The sequence below is a fragment of the Scardinius erythrophthalmus genome (assembly GCF_964197995.2).
Source record: "Scardinius erythrophthalmus genome assembly, chromosome: 4".
Lineage (NCBI taxonomy): Eukaryota > Metazoa > Chordata > Actinopteri > Cypriniformes > Leuciscidae > Scardinius > Scardinius erythrophthalmus.
Genome location: NC_138224.1, coordinates 5,509,279 through 5,529,544, shown reverse-complemented (window position 1 = coordinate 5,529,544; position 20,266 = coordinate 5,509,279). Strand labels below are relative to the sequence as shown.

Here is a 20,266-nt window from a genome sequence, read left to right as displayed (position 1 = left end):
AAAATTTAAATATTAGATGAAAAATTAGAACTAACTAGAACTGTTGCTTTGGCAACTAAAGTTAAAACTAAGTAAAAATTTGTAATCCCACAGCATCTAACATAAAAGTTTGTGTGTGTGTATTTATTTATATATATATATATATATATATATATATATATACACACACATATATGTGTATGTATGTGTGTGAGTGTGTGTGTATGCATGTATGTATGTATGTATATATGCACACATATATTTACATACTTTTATGTTAGGTGTGATTAATTGATTTGACAGCACTAACTATGTATATGTAAAAAATTTAAAAAATATGTAAAAAAAAAATGTTTTATACTTACAGTCTTTGCGTGGTATAGAGGTGTTTCCTGTGGCCAAATCGTTAATAAGAACGGCATTTGGGTTGGCAGCAGGTTTGTGGTTTTGGGTAAGTGCCGGAGTGGAGTTTGGTGTAGTGTTGGGCGGTAGAGTTGGAGTCTGGCTCGCGTTCAGTGTGCGGTTCTGGTTAGCGGAGCTCGATTGGTCCATGCTGCTCCCCATACTACTGCCCAACTGCAGTCTCCTCATGTGGCGAACCACGGCCGTGGCGTTGAAGGCTTGCTGTTATGTGGAGAGACGAGAAGTCATGGACAATGAGAAGTGAAACAGACAATTCTCACAAACTGACTCATGGGCCCAAACCGTACAGCACTCCAAATACCAAATACTTCAAGCTACACAAGCTGAAATCTTCCATATGTGTTCACAGACTATACTTGCATAAAGTGTGTTTCTGGTCTTATTTACAAGGTCACTTGTACTCACTCTCCATTTGCTTTTTGCAAAGTTTTTGCGCATTTGTCGACTGACGGACTCATGGATGTTCTTGCAGAGCGCGGTGTCTCCAGCGATCCTGGAAAGCAAATTGACAAAGTCAAAACTCTGGTCTCCTCTCATCTCTCCTCTCGAGAAGCACTTTGATTTACTACAAAGTGTGTATATTCCCTATGGTTTTCAATCCTTCCATTTTCAAAATCCCGTGTTCGGTAAAGGCTTGTTAACAGTGCCTGTAGAGGATGTGCTAATTGCCGATTAGCGCTTCGGAATACATAATGTGAGATTAGGCGCAGTGTTTTAATTGGCTAGCGTTTATTCAGTTGCTTTCCTCCTGCCCTTGAGAGAGATCTTGGTGCATGATAATAGAGAGACAGAATTCAGCCTGATACTCAGAACACACATGCAATCCCCAGCTGACGCAGATAGCGTCTCCACTTAATGCGAATGAAACTTTGCACTAATAAAGTGAAATAAAACTCAGTCTCTAAATGCTGTTTATGAGGTTACAATTTAATTGGTCTGGTACAGTTCAAGTGTCTTCGAGGACCTGAATGACAGTCCAACAAAACAAATCACAAAGAACAATGATCTGAGTTCTACTTGTTACTGGTACAAAATTATCTTTATTAAATGCTTCCTTTCTCGCATCATGCGACTATTTCACCTACAGTTAGGCTAATGTACTATTTTATGAACTGGTTATTATTACTATCAATTATAATAAAAATTGTATTTAAAATTATTGCTTTATTATAAAAAGGAGTTTTAATGATAATGTAAGATATTATTACTATTATTAACAAATTAATTTATTGTAATGTTATTGCTTTATTTTAATAATTTACTTAAATTATTAACTGAAATTATTAATAAAAAAATATTACTAAATTATTGATAGTTTCACTCTAAATTATTATTATATTCAATAGTATTGCTTCATTATAAAGGAGTTTTAATGGCAAGATATTATCATTATTCTAGATTATTTATAGATCAGGACATCACTAGACTCACCAGGGATGTCGAAGGGCCTGATCACATGTGTATCGCTTTGAGGGGTCCTTTTCCATCAAACAGCTGATGAAGTCTTTTGCTGTACATTAAACATAAACATACAAACATACAATAAACATAAAAACACACAAAACATACATACATACATAGAACGATTAAACTATGTTGACATTTCAAGGCATCAGAAATTGTCTCATGTAGTGAATCTACAGTATGCAACATTCATCCTGTTGGTGAGATAAAACTGAGACTTTGAGTTTATCAGTGGAAGCTCTGACAACACCATTTGGATTCATTTATTGTTCCCTGATTCATAGCTTGGAAGAATTTCACATAGCTAGAGCCTGTAGCAATTACCAAATTCCAGTTTCCTGTAAAACATTTCTTCACTCTTACTGGCAGCATGTGGGATTACTGAGTGTGTTATAGATTATACACCTATAAACCAGACCATAAACATGATGTAGTTCTCTTCTACACGTGTGAGAGAGAATATACCTGAATCAGAAATATCATCCCAGTACGGTGCATCAAACTCATAGTCCGCTTTCAGGATCTGCTCAAAGAGTTTGGAGTCATTCTCGTCATAAAAGGGAGGGTAACCACACAGTCTGTAAGAAAACACATCAGTTTATCATTTCCACTTGCAGCATATTCAACATACACATTTAATCCAGTGGATCTCAACCTTTTTGACTTCAAGTCCCCCTTTCCCCATTGTCCACAACAATATTTGAAGCTATATTTCTGCTTTGTCATTTTGAGGCCCCTGGAAGTTTGTTGAGGCCCCCTGGTTGAGAACTACTAATTTAATCAGTATATATTTCTTAGGAATCAAACCCACAACCATACTACTTACATTTCATAAACACAGCTTCATAAAAATGGTCCATATGACAAAGCTATCATGGCTTCAAAACTTCACTAGTGCTTATTTTGTCATATTGGCGATTAATAGCCCTAGCCCTGAGTAAACTTTTTGGGTGAACAATACCTTTATATTATCACTGTAATCCTCTGAAAACACATCAGCGGACACCTTGATTTAACAGTGAACATAACGCTCAATAAATAAGCGTAAATAAACCCCATGGGCCTCTGGAAATCAGAAAAGAAAGACAGCTGATTAAACCTGAGCAATGTAAATCAAATCTCTTGGAATGGTTTTTTTTCCCTCCCATCATCAAAGCCATTAAAATACCTTTCCTCATGGGGAACAGAGGCAGTGGGGGAGAAAAGGAAGGTAATTTTCTGCCTGATTTCGACCCCATTAGCTTTGTGTTTTTCTCTCTTAGCTAATCAGACGCTAAGAGAATTAGCTATGGTTTCGGCCGGTTGTCACTGCAATAATCACACCTGAGAGGAGGCCAACCATCCATGAGATCTGACTCAAGCTCTAGCGGAGGAGGAGCTGGGCACAGGCCTTTATTTAGTAGTGTTTATATTGTTTTATAGTATCAATTCATTGATTTAATTTGTATAATTTCAGCTTCCATTTTTGTATTTTTATAATGTGATTTTTGTCATTTTTATTGTATGATTTGACAAGTTGACATGTACTTGCAAAGTAGGATGTCAGTAGACTGTATGGAGCCCCTAAAGGGACATGGTGGTGGTAGGAAAAATAATAAGTCTGTGCTTTTGCCTTCTCTCACAAATGTTTTGCGTTCCCCTGAGAAACTTGCGTCCGCTAGCAAAACCTTTGCATTCCCCTGAGAAACTTAGCGTTCCTTAGCAAAATGTTTTGCACTCCCACGAGAAACATAGCTTGTGGTCACAAAATGTTTTTAAATTGCAAAGTGTCTCATAGTTAGTAGAATGTGTAAAGTGGACCATCGAAATAAAGTGTCACACGTGTGAATACTTTTGATCAGGACAGCTGTGAGTGGGAGTGATGGGAAGTGCAGTCTGAACGACAGCTTCATCAGTTTGTTGACAGACAGTGTGAGTGTTTGTGTTGGCGCAGGAGTCGACCCAAAGCAGCCGGGATCGAAAGACCAAAACAAAAGAGAATTGACTCAGATGTACATGGAGATCTGTAGCAGACTAAGATACGAGAAGGTGATGCGAAGCATGTTTTATGTTGGTTTGTGTCCACTCAGATCCAGTGAAATGATAATACACACGCACAGAAGAGCAGATGGCCACAGCTCATGAAATGTACAGCTTTTATGACACATTCTCAGTATCCTCATGAACGTTGCCACAAGAAAACAGACTGAGAGAGAAAAAAGGTGAAATTAGGAAACGCAGTGGAATCGGGGGGGGTACTTTTAGTGTAGGCAATTCTCAAATAATAGCCTATTGAATAGTCATGATATATTCACAATGATTTTGCTCAAACAACCATTTGTATTTTTGTATTCACTATGGTGTTAATCATCAGAAAAAAATTCTTAAACCTGTTAGGAGGACAACACTTTTTGGTAACTTAATTAAACACCTGGATAATACAATATACCATAATAAAAGCTTCAGCAATTATCGTTATGAAAATTTGGTACCGTCACATATATATGCAAATACCATTGTATATGAGTATGTGAATCCTTCATAATATATCAGTGCCATGGCATTAGCATCTCATACATCACTGTAACACTGTGCCACCACAGTATTTATTGGTAAGATAGAATTTCCATAAAACATCTGCTGAGAAAATGAAAATCTTCCATCAATCAACATCTTAAATATTTGTGAGACACAAACTTTCTTTTCCTGTTTTAATGACTCAGACTCGCTCAAACTGCACCATATAAGGGGTCTGAGTAAAGTGGGACACAACATCTGCAGCTGATCAGGAAAGATGGGTCACTTACTGTTTCTTCCGATCTTGTTTTTGTATGAAAGTCTCATTCAAACCTTAGCTGAATGATTCCTCAGCTTATAAATGAAAGGACAAGTGTAGCATTGTGGGTACTCACAGGATGTAGGCAATGACTCCGATAGACCAGCAGTCCACGGCTTTACTGTACGGCTTCTGAGCGAGAACTTCTGGTGCTGAGAAGAGAGAAAGAAACAGATATGATTGAGACGAACAAATCACACCATTCCTGTCTTATTAGTCTTGCAACTATATAAAATCTCTCCTGAGAATTCAAGCTTAGGTGTTTAGCAACTTTAAAGGGGACCTATTATGCCCATTTTCACAAGATGTAATATGAGTCTCTGGTGTCCCCCGAATGTGTCTGTGAAGTTTCAGCTCAAAATACCCCACAGATCGTATATTATAGCTTGTCAAATTTGCCCCTATTTGGGTGTGAGCAAAAGCGCGCCATTTTTGTGTGTGTCTCTTTAAATGCAAATGAGCTGCTGCTCCCAGCCCCCTTTCCAGAAGAGGGCGGAGCCTTTATAGCTCGTGCTTCGGATACTCCAGCAATAACAAAACTGGAGAATGCCAAAATGTCAGAAATTGTCAGTAGCGGTGTTCAGCATTACACATTTAAACCACAACAGGACGTTTCTGAATGGTTAGTGGATAAATGTATGTAGTTGTTGAGGAGTTAAGTTGATTCAACTCGTCAACTAGCATGCACAGTCATGTTGATCTAAAAATCCTTCGAAACAACTTTTGTGCAAACCCAGTGTTGAACTGACCCTCGTTTGTGAAGCAGTAAAATGATTTGCAAATAGTGAATTTTACATAACAGGTCCCCTGACATGTTTTTGTTTTTCTATTTAAAATGAAATAGCAGAAAATAAAGATGTTTACAGCTCTTTATAAGGGAACATACAGGTATAGTAGACCGTATGTGCATGCATGTGTTAGACAGCAGACAATCATAGAAATCATGAAGGGCACTCAATTAACCATCAGGGCAAACTACTTTTTGAGACTGAGCAACACACACTCGCATTGTCATAATCCTGTTACTCTCCACGGGAGGTTGAGCCTCCTGAGTCCTTCTAAATTTAATCTATTATTCTGCCTCTAGACATTTTCTTCCTCCCTTCAGGAAACAGGCTTTCACTCTCGACACAAAAGCTTTGGTTCTATGGTTCAGGGCTGGACTAGTCTGTTACTTATGAAAGCCGCTTTCTGAAAAGCTCTTGAAATGAAAAAGGCACATTTCCATGAGAAATGATAGAAACTCTATGACCTTTAAACAACATCTCCAAAAAACACACAGGTAGCAGCGTTGAGGAAGATACTTTTTTAGCTTGCCGGGCTACAAGCGATGCATAATTCATAAAGTACTTCAACTAAAGTGAAGCTACTCTTCGGAAAAGGAGCTTCATTAAAGCTATTTATCTTTTAGATAATTGTCAGATTATATAATTAAAAAAAAAAAAATACGAAAAAATTCTGAAACAAAGTACAAGGATCTCAGTTAGGGTTGTGTTATGTATTAAATCATCACAATGTATTTACAGTTATTTTGCTGGCATTATACAGTTGAGCAACACTGTGAATTTCACTTTTTATTTGTTCAGTAACTCGACTCAAGTATGGCAGTGTTACGATATAAACTTCAGTAGCAACTTCTGTTAGAGATGGCAGGTTTGATTCAGTTCAATGAATCAGTTCAACATGTTTCACTGAATCAAAACTCTGATTCAAAATGTCCACTGTCTGGCCTTTTTATATACTTTAAAAATGCAGTTCCTAGATGAAGCAAACTTAATATTCTTGGCAAAAATAACTGTTTAGTTTAAATGATTTTAGCAAATTTAGAGTAAATACATAAACATATCTAATGCCATTGAAAGGATTTCTCGACTAGGATGACTACAAAAATCTCAAACACACAATGATAAAATAAACAAAAACAGTGATAAACAGAAATATTTAACCAAGTATTAATTTTGCTGCAAAAAAGCACAACTAAAATGAGGTATGGGGACTTTGAATCAGTGACTAATGAATCAGTGAATCTTTTTCTTTTTTCATAGAAATAAGCCATCTAAACAAATCTAAAACAAATCTGACCAATTCACTTGTCAGTGATGCTCACTCGATTGCAAGGCTGTGCAAAACTATGAGGAACAACAGTAATTGAACCACTACTTGTTGGAAAAAGTAGTTTGTAATAGTAAAAGTTGACTATTTTGAACAGCTCAGGTACTACAATTATAAAATATCGTGGCTACACTCTACACAACACAAACACATGCATACTGCATTAGGTCATACGGGCTTCTTTTGCAGTTTAATTGAGTATCTGCAAACAAAACCTGCTTGAATTCATCTCCTATGGAGACGAAACCGTTCATTCCTGTCTTAGGACTGCAGGAATGGATGTTTTCCAAGACGGGCTATTTTGAGGCTATGATCAGTACAATCCCATCATCACATTTGAAGTGTCTACTAAAGAGTTGTGTGTGTGTTATAGAGAGAGAGGGACAAAACAAAAATACAGAGAAAGATGAGGAGCTAAAGGATAGAAAATGATGACAGCGGTTGATCCTTAAATTTGATTTGGAGAGCTTGGTGTGAGACTGTTACCATTTAAAGACAAAAAGAGGGCATGCCAGAGACACACACAGAATGCATGCCTGCGAGCTGCTCTCATTCAGGCTGGAGTCTAGTGTTTCCATTGAAGAGAAACCTCACACACACACAGCAGCCTCTGACCCCAGCCCAGGATGCAACTGGTTGAAGCGGGGTTTTATAGCCACCACAGCGCCGGTTAAACGCGGTTATCATGGAAACTTGCACGTAAAGACTGTCTTAAACATGCATGCATGAAGAGGCATGTAGGAAACTCAACACCATGAAACCCCTGCAGGTTAACTCTGGTGACTTTACTCTGGTCTAGTTATAGACCTACTAGATATATTTCAACCACATGATGACTCTTGCATGTCCTTATTCATTTTAATGTTTGAGCTACTACACTGATAAGTTAAATAATGCATGGTTTGTTTATTGGGTAACTATAAGGTTCAATTCGTTTACATTAGTTATTGCATGAACAATTGTTGGTTACACTTTATTTTAAGGTGTCTTTGTAACAGTGTAACTTTACAGTGCTTTTAAGTACTGAGTAATATTAATAATCTACATGTACTTATAGGGTTGGGGTTTGGTTTAGAGTTAGTTGCATGTAATTCAGTGTTGGGTTTAATGCATTACTAAATAATTAATTACTGTAATTTAATTACTTTTCCCTTGAAAAAGTTTAGATTACTCTTAATTCTTCTATAATTTAATTCTGATGTAACTGCATTAAATAATCTACTAATTCTCATGTTAAAATATCTTATATCTTATAATAAAAAAATATATTAAATCTTCAATGCAAGAGTCTCCCTTTAAATACTTTGGTCAGTTCAAGAATAATTAGTGCAATTTGACATTATTTATTCGAAAGAATTAAAAGAGCAGTTTCACATCTATCCTTGTATTGTTCTACTGGTCAGGGTTGATATGGGCTTTAGAAAGTAATTATTAATGAGTAATGCAATACTTAGAGAGAGTAATTAGTACAGTAATTTTAATTTAGTTACACTATTGGAAGTGTAATGAATTACTCTTTTAGAGTAACTTACCCAAACACTGATGTAATTATGCATTGCATTTAATTTAATTATGCAAATATGCATTTATAGTTATTACTACAGTAACTACATGTAATGTGTAACAAGGACACTGTATAAAATAAAGTCATACCCAATTCTTTAACAGCTTTTATTAATGTTTTACAGCTTGGTTAATGTTTATTTCTACACCATTTATTTAATTTTTCAACATTACTAAATGGATAAGAACAAACATGAATTCTATTAACAATTAAACAATTTATATTTATAAACTGTATATAATTTAACCTGATTAATAAATAGTAGTAAAAATAGTTGTTAGTTAGATCATTATATCAATGCTTTAACTAATGTTACAGATATTTATTTTCTGATGTTTTTTTTGGACATTATTAACCATGGTAATAACATGGTATCCTCTAAGTACCACAGTATATGGATCATTCAGTCCTGTGGTATACTACCACTGTGCCATGGTACCGCTCAGTGTTATTTTACTATGTATATAAACTAATTATAGTATTTATTAATATTTTAAAGTAGCCTTTTCTTCAGTTTTCATTACGGTAATTTTATTATGTGCTTTTGATATTTGTTTGCCATTATTTTTCAGTCATTTGTTTTCCATTAAGCTTTAATTTATTTTTAGTACTTCAGTTTAAACTTATTTTATTTCAGTTAGTTGCCAAGGCAACATTTCTAATGTCTAAGTTTTTTAATCTATTATTTATTTTTATTTTAGCTCCTATTTCAATTAACAAACGCTTTTAATAGCGGCATTTGGTTTATTTTCGAATTCAGTATTTTCTAATGTTCAAAGATGCTTGTACCCAGCCTGTGTGTGTGTTTATTTCACATGCAGCCATGTTGGCTCAAAGCGCTGCGGTCGCTCTAATCGCAGGGGAAAAGCAGGCGACTCTGGGGCACTTCTGTCAGTCTGAGATAAGAGTAAGCTTAAAGTGCAGATACAGGCTGCACACAAATGAACCAACACAAGCAGTCACTTGTGTTAAAATCACAATAGCTAAAATCTATATACACATTTGTATGCACATGCACATCTACAACCGACAAAATCATTCATGCTTTTTTTTAAATACATAACCCACAGCGAAGCAAAATCATAACCATCTCCATCTCTCTTTCATAATTAAGCTCTTACCCACGTATCCCGGCGTTCCACATGCTGTGGACATGACATCGCCCGTCCCCTCCATCTTAGACAGGCCGAAATCACTGATCATGATCTTTGAGCCGTCTTGTGGGTTGAAATAGAGCAGATTTTCAGGCTGAAGACGAAACACACACATTAAAATCACACACTTCAAACCAGAGCAATATGTGTGAATGTAGGTGTGATTCTTTCACCTTGAGATCTCTGTGTACGATGGCCATACTATGGAGGTAGTTTACAGCATCTAGTACTTGTCTGATGAGCGTACTGGCGTCTTTCTCAGTGTAGAAACCTTTCTCCACGATCCGGTCGAACAACTCGCCTCCAGACACACTGGAAAGAGAGAGAGAATGAGAGAGAGACCAGAGAACACTAAAAACAAAAATACCATATATATATATATATATATATATATATATATATATATATATATATATATATATATATATATTAGTAGAGTACAGTACAACTGCAGGACTGTAGGGGGTGCTGCATGTCGACTCTGATAAGAGTGAACTGAACAACTGATCTGAGTTCAGAGGAAAATGACTTTATCTCATTCCTGTAAGTTCAAAGACCAAGACGTCACACAGAGAAGCCTCGGCGAAGAACTCAATGACGTTTGCCCTCTTGGTCTTATATGCCTGCATTAGCCAGTCATTCTTATGTAAATTCAAAATCTGCTACATATAATTAGGCAAATTGAACCTCAAAGCAGGAGACATTTAGGCTGGACTTGGTGTAGTTTGAGCAGGGGTTGTTTTCAAACTATTAAGACTATAACGCCCCCTTCTGGAAGGAGATACATTACAATGCATGCACTTTTTCCACCTCTTTATTTCCACCCTTCGAGCGCTTAGCAGGAGGTCGACTCCCTTTAGTTTATAGTCTTTGGTGGCTGGCTTAAAAACTGTCTTGGAACTGATAGTCTTCTGAGGCACTGTTCAACTAACAGAAAAAAAAATGATATAGTGGGAGAGTGGGGTAAGATGAGCCAGTGGGTAAGTTGACCCACCCCCTTTATCTTGGCAACCATACACTTTTATTGTCATGTGACCATCATTTCTGCCAGACTGTGAAAAGGAGAAACACATGGAAGGAGTGGAAGGCACCCATTTACTTTAAAAACTGTTTTTGGCTTGTCTAAGTAAAATTTTAGCATAACAGATGTAATGGCTATTACATCAGAGCAAATTTGCCCAGGTCTAAAAATATTTTTTTGTATAAAACCATGCAAATCATTTAGCTAAATATGAGCCTGAATTGGTAAGCTAACTAGTTTTGTCCAAAATGGCAGCTATGGGGCAAAGTGAGCCAAATGCTGTGGGGTAAATTGAGCCAGCTTTTAATTTACCCCACCATAAGGCACTGATGTTAAGTTAAATCTCTAAAGTATAAACTGGTATAATTTCAATGCAATATTATGCAAATGGTTTAGATTATCATAAAAAAATATAGATATTTTTTTTGAGTTGTTCATTTTTAGTTTATTTGATAGGAACAATGCACAAGTACACCAACTCCTTCTCTGATTAGAACCAGAAGATGCTTAATCATGTCCTGAATGGCATAACATGTTCAACGTTGCAGAAAAACTACCAAGCCAAGGACTTTTCAGTGTCATTCATTCATTCTAATTCAGTTTTTATCTAATTTTACTCAACAAACACTGTTTAGTCTGTTTTGGGACGGTAACATGGTGTTCAACATATTGTTCCAGAAATGCACGCAATTAAAGATATTGAAATTTCAACTTAATTTGTTTGGTTTTATGTTGTTTAAGTCAGCTTTAAGAAAATTAATATGACTATTTGTAAAAGGAAATTTGATTAGTAAATTGGTTTTTATTTAGAGGTAAATTATCTTTAAAATTTCACATGCGTTTGATTCAGATTTAGATGGTCAGTTTACACCCAGATGGTGCAACTTACCCACTGACTCGGATCAACTTACCCCTAACCTGGGGTAAATTGAGCCAAAGGAACACTTTCTATAAGAAGCCAAACCTGGAAACTTACAATACATATTCCTCCAATGCACGTCATTTGAGCGTGTGTAAGGCTGGGCAAGGCAAATCCTCACGTTATAACAAACAAAGTGTAGACATTATGTAAATAAGAGATTAATTGTGCAGTCAGCTTCATTGATTATAACGTAACTTTGTGAGATCGCAATGAAATAAGACGAGTGACAGCTTTTTAGTGATTATAAGGGAGCGCACTTTACACGCTTTCTGCCATGACAAATCTCGTGTACAGTATGCTTGCTTATCTGTTAAAATGAACATTGGTTTGTGAATGTAGACGCTTTAAAAACAAATAATTTATCGGGAGTGTTTATGCTGGGATGTGTAGGTTGTGCGATGACACAAGTAACTTTTAAACTATTTTAAGGGAATCTTAATTTGAATGTGTTTTAAAAGGGGAAGCGCATCTCCTTAGTTGGTTCACACTCCGCCAAGCCTCATTGACTCCTTGAGCAAGTTATGATGATATGGATCTTTACAGGGAAGGAAACTGTAGAGACCTTTTGGACTAACTGAACACTCCTGCTCTACGTTCTTGTGATGCACCATCTCCATTGTTATCAATGGATTTACAACACTCTCAGACGCAGTGTGCAGAATGATGCCCTTAGTCTGTCCCTTTCTCTCTGCCATCATCTAGTCCTCATTTCTCTCTTTCCACTGCCTTAAAAGTGTGCCATACGGTGTAGTAGAGCCAGAGGGTCCAACATGCATGAAGAAAACAGTCCATATCTAATCTTTAATCACACTTGCACACACACTTGCATGCAAATTGTGGAGTGAATTATGGAAAGTGTTTCTAAACTGCATCTGTGAGATCATACAAAAAGCAGATTGGTACTGTTTAAATATTCATTTCAACACCATATGCCAAAACGTTCTTCATGTTTCTCTCTAACACACACACACACACACATACACAATTGGCGCAACCTATTAACAGGGAAAGAGGGGCAGGCTCCCGGCCAACTATCAAATTAAAACTGTGGAATTCAAATTCTAATGCGGTTTCCAGGGGGTGAAATGAGGACGGAAAATAAATGTCTGTTTCCTCTAATCCTCCTAACTTCCCTCTCCTCTCCACATCATCAGCATTCAAAGTTGAAATGAAATCAGTATTGACCCTGTTTATGCTTCGTAATCTCTCATCAAAATGTAATAAACGTCCTCTATCCCTAAAGAGAAATTCCCTTTCGACTGATGTCAGCAACCTCTCGCCTCCAGCCACCTGTCATTGAGACCACTTTACACGATCAAGTCAATTCCCAACCGATGAAGTAGATCATGCACTCTTGTTTCTTACATCTACACATGTGCATCTAAATATAGACGCAATCATTCAAACAGTTTTCCTATACATAATCCATAGGGAAGCAACATCATAAATGACATCTCTGTTAAAGATTATTTCGGGTTCAATAAAAGTTAAGTTCAATTGACAGCACTTGTGGCTTAATGTTGTTTACCACAAATAATTTGGACTCTATTTTTCTTAAAAAATCTGTTACAGTGAGGCACTGAAAGTGAATCTATAAACGTTTAAATTGACACTTTTTCAATAGTAAAGTCACAAGATGTAACCAATATCCATGTTAACAGAGTTAACATGTTAATTGCTTATTAACTTTTTCAGTGTAAAGTTGTATACTTTTTTACTTTTGCCATGACAACGTAACACCATGAAACATTAAAGGAACACTTCACCGTTTTTTCATATTAAAAATATGAAAAATTACATTCATTAGGTACCAAATCTCTGTTTGGTCCCTAATGAATGAACTGGGTTAAGCTAAGTGCTATCAAAGTGCACGCACTGAGACGAGAGAGGTATGTATCAACTCGTCTTAGTTAAGGGAATAACATAGTTTAATATGAAAAAACGGTGGAGTGTTCCTTTAAATCATGATTTAAATAATTGTACAGCTCAAATATTACACAAGAATTCATATAAGTGCTATTTACAAAATTATACTCTCTTTTTTAATGAAAATTGGAATATAGTTTTGTGGTAATCAACACATACTGTTGATTGAGCTTCACTTGTATTCAGCCCAGAATATTCCTCTAATATTGCAATTATTTTTGATTAATAAATGTAATTTATTCCTGTGATGGCAAAACTAAATCCTTCTAGAAATCATTATAAATCATTCTAATCAGACTTCTGACCTATAATGCTGCCTGAATCATAATCATACACTGTTGGTTCGTTGGCCAGAGGAGAACTGGTCCCCCGACTGAGTCTGGTTTCTCCCAAGGTTTTTTTCTCCATTCTGTCACTGATGGAGTTTTGGTTCCTTGCCACTGTTGCCTTTTTCGCCTTTGTTGCCTTTGGCTTTAGGCTTGTTTAGTTGGGGACATTAAATTTAAGCGCTATATAAATAAATGTGACTTGACTTGACTATTATGCTGATTTGCTCAAGAAATATTTAATATTATCAATGTTGAAAACAATGCTCAAAATGTTATTTGAAATAGAAAACTTTTGTAACATTATTTTTCATTAATTTTATAAGTCACTTTTGATCAATTTAAAGCATCCTTGCTGAATAAAAGTATTAATTTCTTTCTTAATGACCCCAAACTTGAATGGTAGAGTGTGTCACAATGTAACTGCAAAATTGGTTGTGAAAGCCATTTCACCACTAAACATAGGCCACATTCACACAGCAACAGAATACGTTTCTCAGTTCTGTATTTGAGTCCTTAATTACGTAACGTTCACACACAGTTCAGTTATTTACAGGATTGAATGTAACTGTGTTACTGCATTGTATAACCAAACTCACAACTGTAAGTTTTTAGGACTCACAACTAGTTGTCTGTCACTCATACAGTGTGAGAGCCGCTCTGCGCTGCACAAACGCGTGTCTAGCCGTGTGTTGCGGGTTTAGCATAACAGATGGAGATATGAGCTGTGTGTCATCTGAAGGTTTTAGATCCAGTCACTGTTCTCCACCAGACCTGCTGCCGTCAGTTTTGTGTTCTACACACACATCAAATGCTCCACTCTCGGTTAATGAAGATTTGGCAGCTCAATTGGACACTTGTCGTATCAAAAGTGATATTACTTTACAGTTTTATGGACTTTGCCATCTTTGATATTACTTTGGTCAGTGGTAAGAGAATACAGGCTTGACTCCTGTTGCACGTTCATTCAGAGGAGCTACTATAAGTTCTTTATTAACGAGAGATTTCGAGACTCACACCTGTAAGTAAATGTGGCAGTCAATCCTCAAAACTGAGGCAAAAATGTGTTTTGGTCGATTGGACCACAAGTGAGGGACGCTAAACACAGGAGTAAACGGGGTCTAAAACGTTTTGAGCTTGTCCACTTTCAACCACTTCCAGAGGAAGACGAAAACGCATTCGACTGGATTGCTTTCATAGTGTAAACACTCACGTGGTCAAATGTGTTCAAACAGCCACAAAAGACGTAAAGATTATGGGAAGCGCACTAGCCAGACGGGACTTAAACTTTATCAGCTAAAGACCCAAGTTTGGTTTGAAGGTGAAGAACGTACCAAACACAATGTTCTCTAATCATTCCTGATTTCTAACACACACTCACAGCGTTCGGTGTCATCTTGCAGAAACGCAAAGCTGATGCTCTCTATATGCTTTTCCGTCATCTCCGGGTGTGTTTATTTGTAAACTGCGTGAGCTTATTTTGTCCATTAGCTCGAAAGATCTAAAAAAGCCCATACATTTACCCAACCATAGACCCTCCCCTCGAAGAAATCAGGACAGAATTGGTTGAAAGTGGACAAAAGAGACCTGTAAACCTGTGAGATAGGTCTTTTTTTTTTTTTTTTAATGCATGCAAGACAAGCAACACACTCCCTTTGCATTAAGATGCGTGTGATTGCAGAGCTGGAACGATTTGGACATTCTGCTACCCATCATCAGCGTTACGCAACGCTTCTACGTCAGCATCCACAGTCCTCAGCCAACTCACCAGACTGCCACCCTCTCTCCTTCTCTCTCGCCAGATCTACATTCTTCATCGTCCACTTCACCATGAGCTGGGTCGTGGCCCACAACGCCATGACATTTTTTTTCTTATCGCTATACAGATTCATTTTTGTGCATTCATGAGCCATAACTTTAAACTGAAGTGAGCTGAAGTGAAGGACAGTACAGAAGTCACTTTAATTCTTGTGTAAGAGGTCAAACTGTCTCTTGCTGTTTAATCAAAGAGTAAAAACTAAAAATACACCATTTTAAAGTGCAGAAATGAATGAGGATTACATGCAGAACATGATTTCACCAAGTGCAACATGTTCCTGGATCAACACTCAGTCAACCAATCAGATTTGAGGGACAAGTTTAGAGTTTATGTCAAGTTTAGGCTTACAAACAGGGTTAGTTGCTTCTACATCAGTGTTATTCACCTATAATTTCCCTCTGATTTTAGGGATAACTTATGGGTAGGGTTAGGTATCAGGGGTAGTGACATGTTTAGGACTAAATTTTTGGACAGGAATGTTGTTCCACAGTATGTTAACCCAGGAACGCATCTAACTCAGGACGTACAGATTACATAAAGATGAGCATCCGAGCTGTTAAAAGTGTTTGGAATGTTTTCTGCTTTTATTCTTGCACTTTTATTTCTCTTAACCTGTCAAGGTTTCTAGATTCGTAATTTAGTTTTACATGATCACTTTTACTCTGACCCTTAGAATCAAACAGGCTGTTTTTGCTACTGTACTTTTAAGACTTCAATATGTAAATGACCTCTGTTATAATAGCTAACCTCTGCGCATGTGAAATGAGTTAACGACGCCCCCACTCGCTTGCTGAATACTGATTAGGAGATGATGATGTGGGTGGTAATATGTCAAAGTCATGGTTCACACAATCCTCAATTCTGAAATGACTGAAAATCATGGACCACATATGTCATTTTTGATTTGTGATCTACAGCGGAGTTGAAGATTATCAGTGAATAATGAAAGATTTTTCATTTTTGGGTGAACTATTCTTGAAAACCAGGGTCGACGCCCCCCCCAAACGAGTTACTGTGCCCCCCCCCCATACCTCCCTCTCCTCCCAGCTGAACCGAGCGAAAGTGAAAGCGCAGAGCGAGCACACATTAGAAAGCGTTTACAAATGCGTGCAACCGGATTGGTTGCTTTCATCTACGAATGCAAAGCTGAACCAATGTCACCCCCATATACATACATATAAGCGGATAATTGTGTATTTGCTTGTTAAAATGTGCATGGAATGAACAGAAAGACATGAGAAAAATGCATTGTGGGTAATTGTGTATGCGTCGAACATACTCACAGCTGCATGATAAGGTAAAGGTGATTGGAGCTTTCATAGATGTCTTCCAGTGCCACTATGTTCTCATGCTTGATTCTGCAAAACAAAACACATGAAGCTCATTGAAATGCACAATTTGACAATTTAACATGATTAAACCATTACCAAGTAATACAATAGAATGTTGTGTTTATATGTGAGACAGAAATTCCACTGATAATTCTCAAAATAATTCTCTATCTTTACATCTGATTGGAAATACAACATTAAAATAAAAAAAATTCTAAAACTTTTATTATCTCTTTTTTATGTTTATATGTTATGCTTTATCATGTCATTATTTTATAAAGTATTACCATTGTGACTATATATCTATATATATATATATATATATATATATATATATATATATATATATATATGAAGGCAGGCTCAGCTGCAAGAGAGACAATTCGTATTGAATTATTTTAAAATTTTGTGTGTGTGTTTGTGCGTGTGTGTGTGTGTGTGTGTGAAAGACAGTGCAATCTGGCTTGCTTTGCTTCAGGGGTTTGTTTAGGAAGTGAATTTGAGAGAGTGGAACATTCCGGATCTGCTCATAAGCATATGCATACTTCAGTGGCGCGCATTTCCATAAGCCCATAAAATGTACAATAAACACCACAATGTTTTATGCCATGAAGTTGCACACACTAGTGTGTATCCTTTTCTCACTGAAATTAACATTCAGTACACGCATATTTTACATGCATTTCAGTTTAAGGTAAATCATATATTTTAATTTGATTTAAATATTGTATGTACAGTTTATTTTCATATGCCAAAACAAAAGATTAAATGGCTTCTAAAGTTCATGAAGCATTTAGATGCACAGCTAGAGTAATTGTTGTCCTCTAATGGTGCCTGCTTTAAAAGCGGCTTTTCATCTCTGTCATATCAACTAGCAATATTTTTTGTTTTGCTTTTCTTCTCCTCTCCTTCCTCTCTCCATCCCTGCAGTTAACATCTCTTTCTCCTCTCGTCATGGTAACGCAGTCACGGCGGTGGTGTGTATACACATTAGCGTTGCATTTTAAGTGAATTCTGATCAGCGAGTTGGCCAACTGGCACATGATAACAGGACGGGCAATGACGCAAGTGAGCGGACAATAACAAGATGCACACGCGCACACACACGCAGATAATGGACATCGGCGAGTGCAGATAACACATTTGTCCCCCCCACCCTAGTTTCCTATAATTAACTCTCTTTGTTCATCCATATGTTCAGAAAAGGTTGATCCTCATAGGTAAGGGGCAATCGTTTCAGAAACGGCCCTTTCACTGCCGCTCACCGCTATCTGAGCCCAGATAAATCAGGAAAAGTTTTCAGTTCAGAGGAAAGAGAATAAAAGACTGCAGTATAACGCCTCAGGCGTTTGTTTTCGTCAGAAATGCTCCTCACCATGTAGTTTAGTTTAATATATTAAAGAGTTCCTGAGGTATGGACAAATCTCAATCTGAACGAGAGTGATTCATTGAGATGCTGGTTCCGTGATTCACGATTCAATGAACTGGGAGTCACCTCTGATGCAGCATATTAAAACGTTAGCTCTGGAAACAAATGAATAAACAACGAACGACATGCCTCGGCTTTCGATTCGCCCTTTGACGTATTGATTTTTCAAAACTGATTATGGAAAACTCGTCTGGCAGCGGATTACAAAGCCATTCACTGGTTTAATATCCCTCTTTCATGTATTCGCTTCTTCCCTCTGTCTGTTTCTCTCTCTCTCTCTCTCTCTCTCTCTCTCTCTTCTTCAGCAGTGAGTGGGCAGAAGCTGTAGCACGACTCATTCGCTACCTCTGAAACCATCTTCTCTTTTGATTCAAGAAGAAAAAGCACTAAGGAATAGGGTGAAAGCAGGAACAAAAAACACTCTCTATTCTATTATTTCACAAAAAACGCTACGGAGTGCTGATAAAAAGAAATAATTGAACAATAAAAAAGGTAGAATAACTAGATATTTACCTCTGAAAGCTGAGTCTCGCTCTCTTTTATGCAAATCTTTGGATCACATGCTACCAGCTGCTTTTAAGTAATAGCCGAATAACATTATCTGATGTCTCTTATTAAAGAAAAAGCACAGAAGAGATGTCTTTAATATCACAATTGCTACTCCAAGACAGCATTGAGATTCACTGAAGAGCAAATGGAGATCTTATGCTTCTCAGAATTTGTTTCAGCTTAAAAAAATAAGTGTTCATGCTGCCTTAAAGTTTTAAGTTTAGTCACCTTGAAATGTGAGGTGTGACAACTTGGATATTTGAGTTGACTAAACTACTTCAGTGGGTCAAAAGCACTCCAAAGTTCAGTTAATTGCAATTAATATAAATTTAAACAATAATACATTCTATAATACATGCACTTAAGTATATTCTTTTAAAGTATATTATATTCATAACATATCTTATTAAAAGTATGCTAAAGTGTACTCTCATTGGTCCACATAACTGTATATCAAACTTTAAATGTTGCTTGATTGACAGTGGGGACCAAAACATTTATCACTGGAAACTTTGCAAACTCAATTATGTCTCGCAAGCTATGAAAGAGTAGGCTTTGAGCAATACAATTTTCCCCCTGGGTTAGCAAGTCCCATGTCAGGATGAATTGAATTGACTTAAGTATTTAAACATTGCATTAGTCAGGCAGGCAGCACGCTGAGAGTGTACGTTTGCGATTCTCTGCGGGGATCGTGAAGATTAAAATATAACCTGTGAGGGCATCTCATTATCTCATTTGTAGATGCGAAGGAAATATCTTCTGCTCTTTCTCTATATCGTTCTGTCATACATATGCAGGCAGACAAACAGACAATAAACATGCTCTCGTTCGCTAGTGCGTGAGTGTGCTCGCTCGATCTAATTACAGGCCTGTGGCATCACCCATGAGATGGCAGACAAGCTGTCAATCATTTAGTAGCTATGATATGAGATGAGGGAGACAGAGACGTGAAGGACAAAGCTGTGTGTCCAATCTCCAGGGTACGATCGCTGCTACAACAGAAGCCCATGTCAGAATCAGAGACGGCCTTTTCTGATGAGTCTCGAGGGAAACACCCGTCACACATCCATATGTCAGACACACCAAACACACCTGCTTCCATTAGCACCAAGAGTGAGGAAATACCTGCGAAACAACATGTTAAGCTGAGAGGCTGTCTTGCTGTGCTTTCTTTCAGACAGAGTGTGCACATTCACACAGACAAAGCTTTGTGAGTGATACAATTGAGAAATAATGCGAGGATTGATCGTAAGGACACCTAACACTCAAAGCAAAGCTGTATTTTCAGCATCCTTACTCCAGTCTTCAGTGTCACATGATCCTTCAGAAATCATTCTGATATGCTGATTTGATGGACAAGAAACATTATTACCAATGTTGAAAACAACATTCAAAAGAACAGCATTTATTTAAAATAAAAATCTTTTGTAAC

At 37.0% G+C, this 20,266-nt stretch overlaps 1 protein-coding gene across 1 annotated transcript in view; it reads right to left on the bottom strand.

Moving 5' to 3' along the window:
• The window catches only part of camk1da (calcium/calmodulin-dependent protein kinase 1Da), a 54,813-nt gene that overhangs the window by 5,257 nt on the left and 29,290 nt on the right, over positions 1–20,266 (bottom strand). The window contains exons 3-10 of the mRNA XM_081363637.1: positions 16,809–16,883; positions 9,685–9,823; positions 9,479–9,605; positions 4,758–4,833; positions 2,332–2,444; positions 1,834–1,912; positions 808–895; positions 345–603 (exon numbers count right to left, since the gene is read on the bottom strand). Coding sequence (XP_081219763.1) covers positions 345–603; positions 808–895; positions 1,834–1,912; positions 2,332–2,444; positions 4,758–4,833; positions 9,479–9,605; positions 9,685–9,823; positions 16,809–16,883 — 956 coding nt within the window. The remainder of the gene's footprint in view (positions 1–344; positions 604–807; positions 896–1,833; positions 1,913–2,331; positions 2,445–4,757; positions 4,834–9,478; positions 9,606–9,684; positions 9,824–16,808; positions 16,884–20,266) is intronic.